A 14002-nucleotide genomic window follows, 5' to 3' on the forward strand; every position below is an offset into this window, starting at 1 on the left:
AATTCAACAACCCTTCATGCTGAAAACTCTCAATAAATTAGGTGTTGATGGGACGTATCTCAAAATAATAAGAACTATCTATGACAAATCCACAGCCAATATCACACTGAATGGGCAAAAACTGGAAGCATTCCCTTTGAAAATGGGCACAAGACAGGGATGCCCTCTCTCACCACTCCTATTCAACATAGTGTTGGAAGTTCTGGCCTGGGCAGTTAGGCAGGAGAAGGAAATAAAGGGTATTCAATTAGGAAAAGAGGAAGTCAAACTGTCCTTGTTTGCAGATGACATGATTGTATATCTAGAAAACCCCATCATCTCAGCCCAAAATCTCCTCAAGCTGATAAGCAACTTCAACAAAGTCTCAGGATACAAAATCAATGTACAAAAATCACAAGCATTCTTATACACCAATAGCAGACGAACAGAGAGCCAAGTCATGAGTGAACTCCCATTCACAGTTGCTTCAAAGAGAATAAAATACCTAGGAATCCAGCTTACAAGGGATGTGAAGGACTCTTCAAGGAGAATTACAAACCACTGCTCAACGAAATAAAAGAGGATACAAACAAGTGGAAGAACATTCCATGCTCATGGATAGGAAGAATCAATATCATGAAAATGGCCATACTGCCCAAGGTAATTTATAGATTCATCCCCATCAAGCTACCAATGACTTTCTTCACAGAATTGGAAAAAACTACTTTAAAGTTCATATGGAACCAAAAAAGCGCCCGCATCACCAAGTCAATCCTAAGCCAAAAGAACAAAGCTGGAGGCATCACGCTGCCTGACTTCAAACTATACTACAAGGCTACAGTAACCAAAACAGCATGGTACTGGTACCAAAACAGAGATATAGACCAATGGAACAGACAAGAGCCCTCAGAAGTAATGCCACATATCTACCACTATCTGATCTTTGACAAACCTGACAAAAACAAGAAATGGGAAAAGGATTCCCTATTTAATAAATGGTGCTGGGAAAATTGGCTAACCATATGTAGAAAGCTGAAACTGGATCCCTTCCTTACACCTTATACAAAAATTAATTCAAGATGGATTAAAGACTTAAATATTAGACCTAAAACCATAAAAACCCTAGAAGAAAACCTAGGCAATACCATTCAGGACATAGGCATGGGCAAGAACTTCATGTCTAAAACACCAAAAGCAATGGCAACAAAACCCAAAATTGACAAATGGAATCTAATTAAACTAAAGAGCTTCTGCACAGCAAAAGAAGCTATCATCAGAGTGAACAGGCAACCTACAGAATGGGAGAAAATTTTCGCAACCTACTCATCTGACAAAGGGCTAATATCCAGAATCTACAATGAACTCAAACAAATTTACAAGAAAAAAACAAACAACCCCATCAAAAAGTGGGTGAAGGATATGAACAGACACTTCTCAAAAGAAGACATTTATGCAGCCAAAAGACACATGAAAAAATGCTCATCATCACTGGCCATCAGAGAAATGCAAATGAAAACCACAATGAGATACCATCTCACACCAGTTAGAATGGCCATCATTAAAAAGTCAGGAAACAACAGGTGCTGAAGAGGATGTGGAGAAATTGGAACACTTTTACACTGTTGGTGGGACCGTAAACTAATTCAAACATTGTGGAAGTCAATGTGGCGATTCCTCAGGGATCTAGAACTAGAAATACCATTTGACCCAGCCATCCCATTACTGGGTATATACCCAAAGGATTATAAATCATGCTGCTATAAGGACGCATGCACACGTATGTTTATAGCGGCACTATTCACAATAGCAAAGACTTGGAGCCCACCTAAATGTCCAACAACAATAGACTGGATTAAGAAAATGTGGCACATATACACCATGGAATACTATGCAGCCATAAAAAATGATGAGTTCATGTCCTTTGTAGAGACATGGATGAAACTGGAAACCGTCATTCTCAGCAAACTATCGCAAGGACAAAAAACCAAACACCGCATGTTCTCACTCATAGGTGGGAATTGAACAGTGAGAACACGTGGACACAGGAAGGGGAACATCACACACCAGGGACTGTTGTGGGTGGGGGGAAGGGGGAGGGATAGCATTAGGAGATATACCTAATGCTAAATAACGAGTTAATGGGTACAGCACACCAACATGGCACATGTATACATATGTAACAAACCTGCACGTTTTGCACATGTACCCTAAAACTTAAAGTATAGTAATAATAAAATTAAAAAAAAGATGAACTCAGAGTCACAAGGAAAATGAGCACTCAAAGGAAGGATTTCTCAGCAAGGCAAATTTACTTCTGCAAAAGGGTGCTGCTTGCACTTTTGGCCACTGTGAGAGCACACCAAACAAAGGAGGGAAGGGGTTTTTATCCCTAACGCAGTTAATCTCTGGTTCTGTGTCCTGTCCCCGTTGGCTGGAGTCAGACTGCACAATCTACACTGACTCAGTTGGCTACTGTTTAAAATTGAATATGGCTAAATAGGTAGGAAGGGAGAGGCTGTCTGTTATGGTACAAGACATGTTTGGGCACGTCAGGGCGTGGCAAAGGCAGGAAGGGTAGTTTTGGTGGGAAGAGCTGTTTCGGCGGGAGGGGCAGTTTACAGAATGGGTGGTCAGGAGTGAAGAGGACGCTTTCCAAATAAGGAAGAGATGTGAGTTACAGATTGGGACTGGTGGGAGAAGTTGTTTACAGAGCAGGTAGCTTAGAAGAAGAGACAAGGAAGTTGATCTCGAGAACAAAGAACAAGGAAGTTACAAATTAAACCTTTGAAGAGGAACTTACCATATCTGACAGTTCCCTTCTTTTGATTTTTATAATTCTTCCTCTTCAAACGTTTTTAACATTTCTTGACTGTGTTATTCTGCCTGGTTTCTAAAAGTAGGAGCTTATCTGAATAAGGTGGTGGGGGGATTGAAAAAGTTTTTAGTAAGAGCTGTTTCAGTAAGCCTTTGTGCTAGGCTTCCGGCACAGGGTATGATATAACATCCTACAAGGATAAGCACACCTGTTACAAAGGCAAGAGAAGTAAGGATTGAGGACATAAGTCCTTTCCATTTGCCGAACCATTTTTCCATTAAATTAGTGAACGGGGCTGGGCGCTATGACTCACGCATATAATCACAGTACTTTGGGAGGCTGACGCAGGCGGATCACGAGGTCAGGAGATTAAGACCATCCTGGCTAACAGGGTGAAACCCCATCTCTACTAAAAATACAAAAAAAAAAAAATTAGCTGGGCTTGGTGGCGGTCACCTGTAGTCCCAGCTACTCGGGAGGCTGAGGCGGGAGAATGGCGTGAACCCGGGAGGCAGAGCTTGCAGTGAGTTGAGATAGCACCACTGCACTCCAGCCTGGGCGACAGAGCAAGACTCCGTCTCAAAAAAAAAAAAAAAAAAAAAGTAAGGGATCATTTATTCCTGAATTTTTAGCTAGTTCATTGGATAAAGCAGTAAGACCTTATAATGCTTTTGTTGTTATGGTTCCATCGGGAGCAGTATTATTAGGTATAAAAGTACAACACTGAGTTCCAGTGACGACACAAACTCCACCTTTCTCTGCTAGTATCATGTCTAATGCTATTCTATTTTCCGAAGCCATTTGGCAGGTAGGTCCCAATTGTTTAGCTATCCCTTTAATAGCATGTCTAATATAGTTAACAAATCATTGCTGGTTGTAATAGATGTAATGTATCCAATCTACATTTTTATTTACAGTTAACCACCAGAGTAGTATGGACTCAAACCCTGCGCTATCTGATTTTGCACCTTAAATTCATCTGGCACTCCTCTCGGGACTCCAGTGGCATCTATATAAACATGAGGGTCAAAGGACCCATGAGGGCTATCTCTTGTTTTACGATCCTTTGTCTTTATCCTTTTTGGTTGATGAAATTCTAGGGTGAAAGGGATGGCCAATTGGATCAGAGCACAAGTGCTGCTCTAGTTACTTGGCAGTGTGTGCAGTAATGGTCCGCCACAATACCACCATACATCCACTTGGGGATGGATCAGGGCAGACTGGTAGGTCAGCTCTCAGAATGACTTAAACTGACTGCGTCCCTTTAGGTCTCCAAGAAATGCTAAGTTGTCCCCTTGTCGTGAGAGACATGAGGTTAAACTGACATGGCCCTCAGGGGCTGACCCATATTTAACCTTGGGTTCCACAGATCGGAGCTTTCCTTCTGAAACTTGTAACCCCTTCTCTTGTAAATGGTTAAGAAGGTGTGTGGAGAAGACAGCCACCTGTTCTATAGCTTCACCAGGTATAAGCAGGTCATCCATGTATTGGAGCAAGCATAGGTGTTTTGGGCCTACAAATTTGTTCTAGAATCTGTTCTAGGATTTGACCAAAGAGGTTAGGTGAATCTGTAAACTCTTGGGGCAAGACTATCTATTGGTATTGTTGCTTTCGCTGAGAATGAGGATCTTCCCATTCGAAAGCAAATATGTCCCTGCTGTCCTCAGCCAAGGGGCATGCCTGGGAGGTGTCTTTTAAGTCTATCACTGTAAACCATTGATGGTCATATGGTATTTTGCTAAGGATAGTGTAAGGGTTGGGAACAACAGGGTAGGTAGTCTGGACTATTTAGTTAATAGCTCTGAGGCCTTGCACTAGTCAGCATGCCCTGTCTAATTTCTTTACAGGCTATATTGGAGTGTTATAAGGGGACATACAGGGTTCAAGGCACTTATCTTGAATGAGACCTTCGACTACAGGTTTTAGGCCTATCCTGCCCTCTAGGGGAATTGGATATTGCTTTCTTCTTACTATTTCCCCTGGAGATTTTAACTTCATATGTATTGGAGCGACTTGAAGTCTTCGTCGATTTCCTTCTCTCGCCCATACATCAGGATGAATATATTTTTCATTTGCAGTGGTAAGTAGATTTAATGAGGTGAGAAATCTGTTTGGACTGACATATAGGCCTATACCTAGTTTTAGCATTAAATCTCTTCCTAATAGGTTAGTTCCTGCCTCAAGGATTAACAGAAATTGAAAGTGGGCTGATCAATTTTTATATTTGACCTCTGTGTCTTCTAAGATTCTTGCTTCAAACCTTTCTCCTTTCACCCCCAAGACAAAAAGTTCTTCTGAGGAGCAAGGGACATTATGTAAAGGGAAAGCTGCTCCTGAATCTGTTAAAAGGGTTATAACTTCATGTTTGGGTCCCACCTCTAAGTTTATCAAGGGCTTTTGGTAGGATTCAAGATAAAAAGAATAGAGCTCCTGACTCCCTTAAATGGAATGACTTCTTTCTCCTTCTCCCATTCAGGACATTCTCTCTTAAAATGACTACTCCTCCACATTTGAAGCATGTATTTTGTCCTCCCTCCCTTCCTGTTCTGAGGTTACCTGGTCTTGTCTCCCTATGTCCTTTATATGGTTTAGCATGTGAGGACTTAAATCCTTTGTAAGCTTTGGCCCCCTGTAGGCCTTGTTTAGGGGTGTGGGGTCCCTAGGTAATGGAGAGTAGTATCGGTGGGCCTTGTCTTTTGGAACCCATGTTGGAGGGTGGGTAACATAATTTTTCCTTTTTGTTTCTGCTTTTCTTCATCTCTTCTCACATATACTTTTTGAGCTTCTCTTAAAAGCTCTTCTATAGTCCAGTCTTTCCAATTCTCTATCTTTTGTAATTTCTTAGCAATATCTGGCCAACTGTTTGTGTAACAAAATGTAACTTGAGTATTCCGTGCCCAAGAGGGTTTTCTAAATCTAGGCCTGCATATTGTCTCATTTGCTCTTTCAGCCTCTCTAGGAATTCCATAGGTCCTTCATCCTTTCTTTGTTGTATATTGAACGCTCAGGAAATATTTTGGGTCCGAGGTACTGATTCCCGAATTCCTTTTATTACCATTTCCCTGAGATCTTTCATATTCTCTTGGTGAGCTGCATTGTTATTGTCCCATCGAGGGCCTTGGGCTGGAAATATTTGGTCGGCTGCAGGAATGTTTTGGCCAGGAGGATGTTCACATTCCCAGACTACCATAGCAACCCTATGGATCATGCTTCTTTCTTCCCCTGAAAAGAGGATGCCCAGGTTGGTCATTAACTCTGCCCAGGTATACAGCTGTGGCCCTAAGAATTGATCAATTTGATCTGCTACCTCACATGGGTCATCTAATAATGACTTGAGTTCCTTTTTTTTTTTTTTTTTTTTTGAGATGGAGCCTTGCTCTGTCGCCCAGGCTGGAGTGCAGTGGCGCGATCTCAGCTCACAGCAAGCTCTGCCTCCTGGGTTCCTGCCATTCTTCTGCCTCAGCCTCCCGAGTAGCTGGGACTACAGGCGCCCACCACCATGCCTAGCTAATTTTTTTGTATTTTTAGTAGAGATGGGGTTTCACCGTGTTAGCCAGGAGGGTCTCAATCTCCTGACGTTGTGAACCGCCCGCCTCGGCCTCCCAAAGTGCTGGGATTACAGGCTTGAGCCACTGCACCCGGCCTTGAATTCCTTTTTTAAATTTCGAACTTCTGAGCTAGTGAAGGGAGCATTTACGAAGCCAATTCCTTCTCCTCCAAGGGGCACTTCCCTTAAGGGGAAAAGAGTTGGGGCTGATTCCTTAGAGGTGGAGGAGAAAAGGAGTTCTGAATATCCTTTTTACACTGTTCTGTCTCACGCTAGAGCCTTCCTGGAGGAGGCATAGACTCAGACGTGTGGTTAGGGAGGTCACGGGGCATTGGGGCAGGCATTGACTCAGGGGTATATGGAGGAGGAATTGAGTGAAGGGGGTCATGTGCACCCGCTTGGGGTGGGGGATTTGGCCAGAGGTAGGTGGTCTGGTGGGTCTCATACATTGGTGGATTGTTTTGGGGTAGAGGTCTTACTTTCCTCAGAGGAACTGATTTCTGGCTTACTTCCTATAGCTTTTAGGGGGTAAAGAAGGATGGGTCCCTGCTGCCAACACAAGGCATAATCTACTTCCTCCTGGGAGATGGGACTGTTGTCATTGACATACTCTATTAGAAGTTGACAAATCCAATCCTCATTTGACTGAAACTTTGGCCAGAAAACTGAGGGTTTGAGGGTGAGCTCTATGGTCCAAATGAAACAACAATATTTTATCATTTGTTGTTTTTTCTTATGTTTAGTCCTTTCACTGTCCCTCCAATATGTTAACATGAGACCTAAGGGACTACCAGAGGGAATGTTGTTATCATCACTAGCTTTATATCTTTCATTTCCTGTCTTACTTGGGGTGTTTCCCATCCTGGAGGTTTGATGTGAGGCTCAATGCCTCATGTTAGAGATTTCTTGCCTTCTCTTCTCTAGAGATTTGCTGAGGCTCAGTCCCTCCTTATATTAGAGATTTCTTGCCTTCCCTTCTCTAGAGGCTTGCTGTGGCTAATCCCTTGTATTAGAGATTTCTTGCCTTCTCTTCTCTAGAGGTTTGCTGAGGCTCAGTCCCTCCTCATATTAGAGATTTCTTGCCTTCCCTTCTCTAGAGGCTTAACCCCCCTCTACTGGAGGTCTTTTTCACTCTCCTTTTGCTTTGTCCTTCTCTGGCTGCTTCCCTCGTGGGAATTTAAGTCCCTCTTAGCATCGGTGTGTCGGTATAAGCCCCACAACAGGAATCTGCCATAAGCCGTATGAGGTGACCGCGGAACTGCAGCTCTGGACTGCACGCTTGCTTTGTGCTTAATTTTACATCTCATTCACACACATTCAACCTCCAAGTTGTCCCAACCACCAAGGAAATACTTTGTCGCCCCCATGACTTTTCTTACCTTGGTTTGTGCACAGAGTTACTTGGTCGCCATGGTGTGTGAGGATCCTTTTCACCCGCGTTGCTGAGAGTCCAGGTTTATTCGTCATGCTGGGGGAGGTCTTGATCCCTCATCCGTGAGGCCACCACAGTGAGGCAGGGGGACATGTTTCCTCATGAGAGATGGTCAGGGACCTCTTCCTGGATGAGTAAGGCAATCGCAGATGAGCCCCCAAGTTAGAAACAAGAGCTTGGAGTAGCAGGGAAAACAAGCACCCAAACACCAAACGAAGGATTTCTCAGCAAAGCAAATTTACTTCTGCAGAAGGGTGCTGGTCGCACTTCTGGCCGCTGCGAGAGCACACCAAACAAAGGAGCGAAGGGGTTTTTATCCCTAACACGGTTAATCCGTGGTTCTGTGTCCTTTCCCCATTGGCTGGAGTCAGACCGCACAATCTAGACTGACCCGATTGGCTACCATTTAAAATTGAATATGGCTAATTAGGCAGGAAGGGAGAGGCTGTCTGTTACAGTACAAGGCACGTTTGGGCATGTCAGGGTGCGGCAAAGGCGGGAAGGGTAGTTTTGGCAGGGAGAGCTGTTTCGGCAGGAGGGGGAGCTTACGGAATGGGTAGCCAGGAGTAAAGAGGACTCTTTCCAAATAAGGAAGAGATGTGAGTTTACAGATTGGGACTGGCAGAAGAAGTTGTTTACAGAGCAGATAGCTTAGGAGAAGGGACAAGGAAGTTGAGCTCAAGAACAAAGAACAAGGAAGTCAGAAATTAAACCTTTGAAGAGGAACTTACTGTGTCTGACATGCTCATGGATTCCTTAGGTCAGGAATTTGGAAAGGCAGTGTGTGGTTGGCTTGTTTCTTATCCCAAGATCTCTGGGGTCTTAGCTGAGAAGACATATGCTTGAGGCGCACTTGGCTAGAAGCTCAGATCACTTGGAGGCATCTTCCCTGACGTGTTTGGCAGCTATGCCACCTGATGACATGGACTTAGTTTGGCTGTGGGCTGGAATACCCGTATGTGGCTTCTTCACGTGGTCTAATTTGGGCTTCTTTATAGCATGAGAGCTAGGTTCCAAGAATGAGTGTCCCCACAGAGCAAGGAAGATGTGTGTGGTATTTTTATGGTTCAGCCTTGGAGCTGTATAGCATCACTTAAACTGTACACTGTTGGTTGATGCTATTACAAAAGGTCATTCAGATTCAAAGAGAGGGTGATAAAGACCCCACTACTCAATTGGAAGAATGTCAAGTTTACATGAAAAGGAGGACATGATGGGAGATAATGTGGTTATATTTGGAAAATAGAATCTACATTATGAAGGGTTATTGAAAAAGGAAAGGTTTGAATAAAGCCACGTTTAATTCATGCCCTTGAGCCATGATCTTTTTTCATTTCATTTACTCTTAAAGGCATTCATGGAATCTCTGCAGAATTGGTTTTCTGATTCCCAAATTGTAGACAATGGGGAGAAAATAAACTGCAAAACCTGCATACTTTACTTTACATCCTGCATTCTTTCTCGTGGTTTATGTTAAAATGACCATTTAGCTAACAAATTTACTTTATGGAAAGTTTGGTATGCTTTTGGCTGCTGTTCTGTCATAAAATTGACTTATCTAAGAACTGTCAATGTTAATACAAATTAGATTTTTATTAGCATATGTGCTATTTTTTGTTGCTGTAAGTTCCTGGAGTCTGGTTATAGTATATAGCAATGACACAGATCCATTTTTCTATAGATACAGGGTGGTTATTTGAGATCATAATCTGGATTGAAAATTTGACAACAAATATAGGTAAAGTCAGAGATATGTCAGAAAAATAAAAGGCACACCAAGAATATGTCTTTTATGACACAGACTAACATTAAGCTGCCAGTTCTAGAAATTGTACATATATGTTGCATATGTGCAACATGTAAGTACAGTTTGACATAAAAGTACATGTTGAACATACATGTACAAAATGACTGTGGAACCATTCTCGTTTCAAATGTTAAGGTTCATGGTTTTTGGAAACTTCAGGGTAGGTTGACTCCAGTCATTCAGACATAGCCTCAAATATTGGCGTTTATCCTGGTGAATTCACAGAGGGTCTTGTGCCCAACTTTACAGGTGTAGATACCTGCTGCTTTTGGCACGCGAAGAGTGGATTGGTCTTTAGAGAGATTTAGTTAATCAGGTTTATCAGATAAAAGCAGGAAACACAACTGTGGAGGAGATAATTTCCTTTATCTACCCCCTCCATTCTTTTTGCTGTTCTCATATTTCCTCCCTGTGTTAGAAATCCTGCCTTTCAATGCTATCACTTTAGCTGTCAACAGTTTTTTGAAGGAAATTACAAGAAGAAAATACAGCATACTGTTTTACATTTACACTTATTTACTGTATGATTTTCATTCCCAGAGATCCAGTTTTGAATTTATATGTTTTTAAATAATCCTGGTGATTTTGTTTTACATTTCTTGTAATGCATGTCTGCTGTCAACAAATTCGTATGTCTTCTATTTATCTGAAAAGTTATTCTTCCACCCTGCTTTTGAAGGGTATTGAATTTTCAGTTGAGTTTGTTCTTTCACCACTTTAAAGATACCTTCTGGCCTATATTGCTTCGGATGAGAAGTTGGCCTTGAATTATATTGTTCCCTTGTTTCTTTTTTCTCTTGTTGCTTTCAAGATTAATCAGACATAATCAGTAGTTTGACTATGATGTTACTAGGTAGTTTTCTTTGTATTATTTTACATGGAGTTTGATTTGTAAATCCTTTTTTCCCCTCCATCAAAGGTAGAATTATTGATTCATTATTTCTGCAAGTAGTTTTCTTTTTTAATGCCTCATTTTGCACTGTCTTCTTTTAGTTCTCCATTTGTACTTACATTAGACCTTTTGAGGTTTCTGGCTCAAGAGACTGGATGCTCATGTCATTAATTAATTAAGACTAAAATACAGCATGTTTACTTGTAATCTCAAAATACACGTTATTACATTTGGCAGTTAAGAGGTCATTGGTGACCTTAGCCACAGATAGAGAGTGAAAAGTGGAGTCCGAACAAGAAAAAAAGGGTTGAGGAGTGAATAGGAACTGGATAAATGGAGAGGCTTACTTACGTTTCTGTGTTTGATGCTCCATAATTATGTTTATAATCCAAAGTTTTATTTTACTTTTTGGCCTTCATCATAAATGGCATCTCCGTCTTCCCTCCTTTTTAAAGTGTTCTGAAAAAATATGAACCGTTTTGTGACATGATTTCTAGGAGAATAATTGCTATAATAAACTGTGCTTAAAAGAATATTTTAGCTAGGGAATTAATATTTTTCTGACTTGATGTGACTTGTGGTTGAACCTCTCTGACATTGGATATCCAACTGGCATCTTTTTTATCTTCGTGTAGCAGGAAAACTGGACAGTGTTATATACAAGGACCATTTGCCTTTTTTTTTTTTTTTTTTTTTGAAGACTATCGCTGTAGTGCAATGGTGCGATCTCAGCTCACTGCAACCTCCACCTCCTAGGTTCAAGCGATTCTCCTGCCTCAGCCTCTGGAGTAGCTGGGATTACAGACACATGCCACCATGCCTGGCTAATTTTTGTGTTTTTAGTAGAGATGGGGTTTCACCATGTTGGCCAGGCTGGTCTTGAACACTTGACCTCAAGTGATCCGCCTGCCTCGGCCTCCCAAAGTGCTGGGATTACAGGTGTGAGCCACTGTGCCCGGCCCCATTTTGCCTTTACTTGTGTGATGTTGCAATTGTTAGGAAGCAAAAGACTTGAGGCCTCTATATATATTAACTTGTTTGTTTGCTTTAATGGACACTAGAACATTATTGAATAATTCATTATTAACCTATTACAGGTTTTTGTGAAGTCATAAATACATTTCAGGTAATAATATACATAAGGATGACTTCATTAAGCAATATTTTTTAACTGGGCAGACTTTCATATGCAAATTAGGAATCTTCAAAACTTAAAAGTTTTGACATTCAAAATTTTCTTATATGGGTGTTTTGTGTAATTAAATACAGAGCACCAAAAGCAAAATACAACAAAGAAAAATAAAAAGCATTTAATTCTTGAATAGAGTTCTCCTGGGGAGCATTTTGACTTCCTTTCATTAGATAATATTATAGTTAAGAATGAAATGTAATAGTGAAGGGTTTTGTTATATTTTTACTGTGCATTAGTATTTTTTTTTTTTTTTTTTTTTTTGAGATGGAGTTTCACTCTTGTTGCCCAGGCTGGAGTGCAGTGGTGCAATCTTGGCTCACTGCAACCTCTGCCTCCTGGGTTCAAGCGATTCTCCTGCCTCCGCCTCCCATGTAGCTGGGATTACAGGCATGCACCACTATGCCCAGCTAATTTTATATTTTTAGTAGAGATGGGCTTTCTCCATGTTGGTCAGGCTGGTCTCGAACTCGCAACCTCAGGTGATCCACCCACCTTGGCTTCCCAAAGTGCTGGGATTACAGGTGTGAGCCACTGCGCCCAGCCTGCATTAGTATTTTAAAATAAAGAATGGTTACATACTTAACATTAAAGAAACCCCTTTGTAGTGACTTTACTCATGATTCCAAGATGAATGCAGTTTAGTACTTCCTGATTTTGGAGTATTTTAACCATAACGTTTCAGAATTTGGCAGGTACTTTATAAAAAATGCCTGGTTATTGCAGGTGGTTGTAGTGTTGGATTTGTTATTGAAATATTATCTTTCTTTTTTTTTTTCTTCCCAGTTCAAAGCAGTATTCAGCGATTTCAAGAGAAGTTTTTTATTTTTGCTTTGACACCTCAACAAGTTAGAGAGATATGCATATCCAGGTAAGAGGAATATTTGGAATATATTTCTCATGAATATTGGTTTATTCACCTGTAGGGCTGCCATAACAAAATTTCACAGACTGGACAGCATAAACAACAGACTCGTTTCTCAAAATGCTAGAGGCTTCTGTCCAAGATCAAGGTTTTGGCAGGTTTGATTTCTCCTGAAGCCTTTCTCCTTGACTTGCACGTCTCAGATGGCCTTTTCTCTGTACTAGTACATCCCTGGTGTCTTTCTTTTCTTGTAAAGACACTGTCATATTGGATTAGGGACCTACCCTGTGGCTTTATTTAACCTTAATTTCCTCCTTAAAGGCCTTGTCTCCAAATACAGTCACATTGGGGGTTAGGACTTCAACATATGAATTTTGGGGATACACAATTCGGTCCATAACAGTTGACTTGTTTCTCTTATGAAAGGGTAGTATACTTTGACTAAAGTCAGCCAAATATTTAGTAAATACTGTGTATTAGAATAAAATTTTTAACCTTTGAATAAAACCTCAATGTCTTTCAGATTACTTTTTGTTATATTTGGCAATACTTTTTTAAATGAAAAATTTATTCCCGGGCTGGGCATGGTGGCCCGTGCCTGTAATCCTAGCACTTTGGGAGGTGGCAGTATCACTTGAGCCCAGGAGTTCAGACCAGCCTGGGCAACATGGTGAAACCCTGTCTCTACAAGAAATACAGAAATTAGTGTCACCTACTCAGGAGGCTGAGGTGGGAGAATCACTTGAGCCTGGGAGGTCAAGGCTGCAGTGAGCTGTTGTGATCGTGCTGCAGCACTCCAGACTGGGCAACAAAGCAAGACCCCGTCTGAAAAAAAAAAAAAAAATTAGGTAAAGCAATATGAAAAGAATTTATAGTAGCCCAAAGACAGGGTGACCGTAAGCTTTATCATTCCAAACTGGGGCATTTTTGAGAGTGAAAGTAAACATTACTAATAATTATTCTGGGATAAGAACATAAACTGAGGCAGTTATGGGTAAAGTGAGCTGTATAGTCATCCTGACCAAAAAATTACTAGATATATGAAAACAATTATGAAAAGTATTGGTAGACCCATTTGTAAAGAGCAGATGAACTAAGAGATGTAAGAAGAAAGAAAAGGAAATCTGTAGCATTTAATTTTCCAATTAAAAATATTTATAAAAAGGCTGGGCGCGGTGGCTCATGCTTGTAATCCCAGCACTTTGGGAGGCTCTGGTGGGTGGATTACCTGAGTTCAGGAGTTTGAGACCAGCCTGGCCAACATGGCAAAACCTGTCTCTACTAAAAATACAACAAATTAGCTAGGCATGGTGGTGGGCGCCTGTAATCCCTGCTACTCAGAAAGCTGAGGCAGGAGAATCACATTAACCCAGGAGGCAGAGGTTGCAGTGAGCCGACATCGCACCACTGCACTCCAGCCTGGGCAACAAGAGTGAAACTCTATCTCAAAAGAATATATATATATATGTGTGTGTG

At 41.3% G+C, this 14002-nt stretch overlaps 1 protein-coding gene across 8 annotated transcripts in view; it reads left to right on the forward strand.

Annotated features, from left to right (window-relative positions):
* The window catches only part of PIAS2 (protein inhibitor of activated STAT 2), a 109378-nt gene that overhangs the window by 45043 nt on the left and 50333 nt on the right, over positions 1-14002 (forward strand). For all 8 annotated transcript variants that reach the window (XM_032152383.2, XM_032152386.2, XM_032152381.2 and 5 more), the window contains one exon: positions 12448-12532. In XM_032152383.2, the coding sequence (XP_032008274.1) occupies positions 12448-12532 (85 nt within the window). The remainder of the gene's footprint in view (positions 1-12447; positions 12533-14002) is intronic.

The sequence above is a fragment of the Hylobates moloch genome, unplaced genomic scaffold (assembly GCF_009828535.3).
Source record: "Hylobates moloch isolate HMO894 unplaced genomic scaffold, HMol_V3 SCAFFOLD_5, whole genome shotgun sequence".
NCBI classification, from domain to species: domain Eukaryota; kingdom Metazoa; phylum Chordata; class Mammalia; order Primates; family Hylobatidae; genus Hylobates; species Hylobates moloch.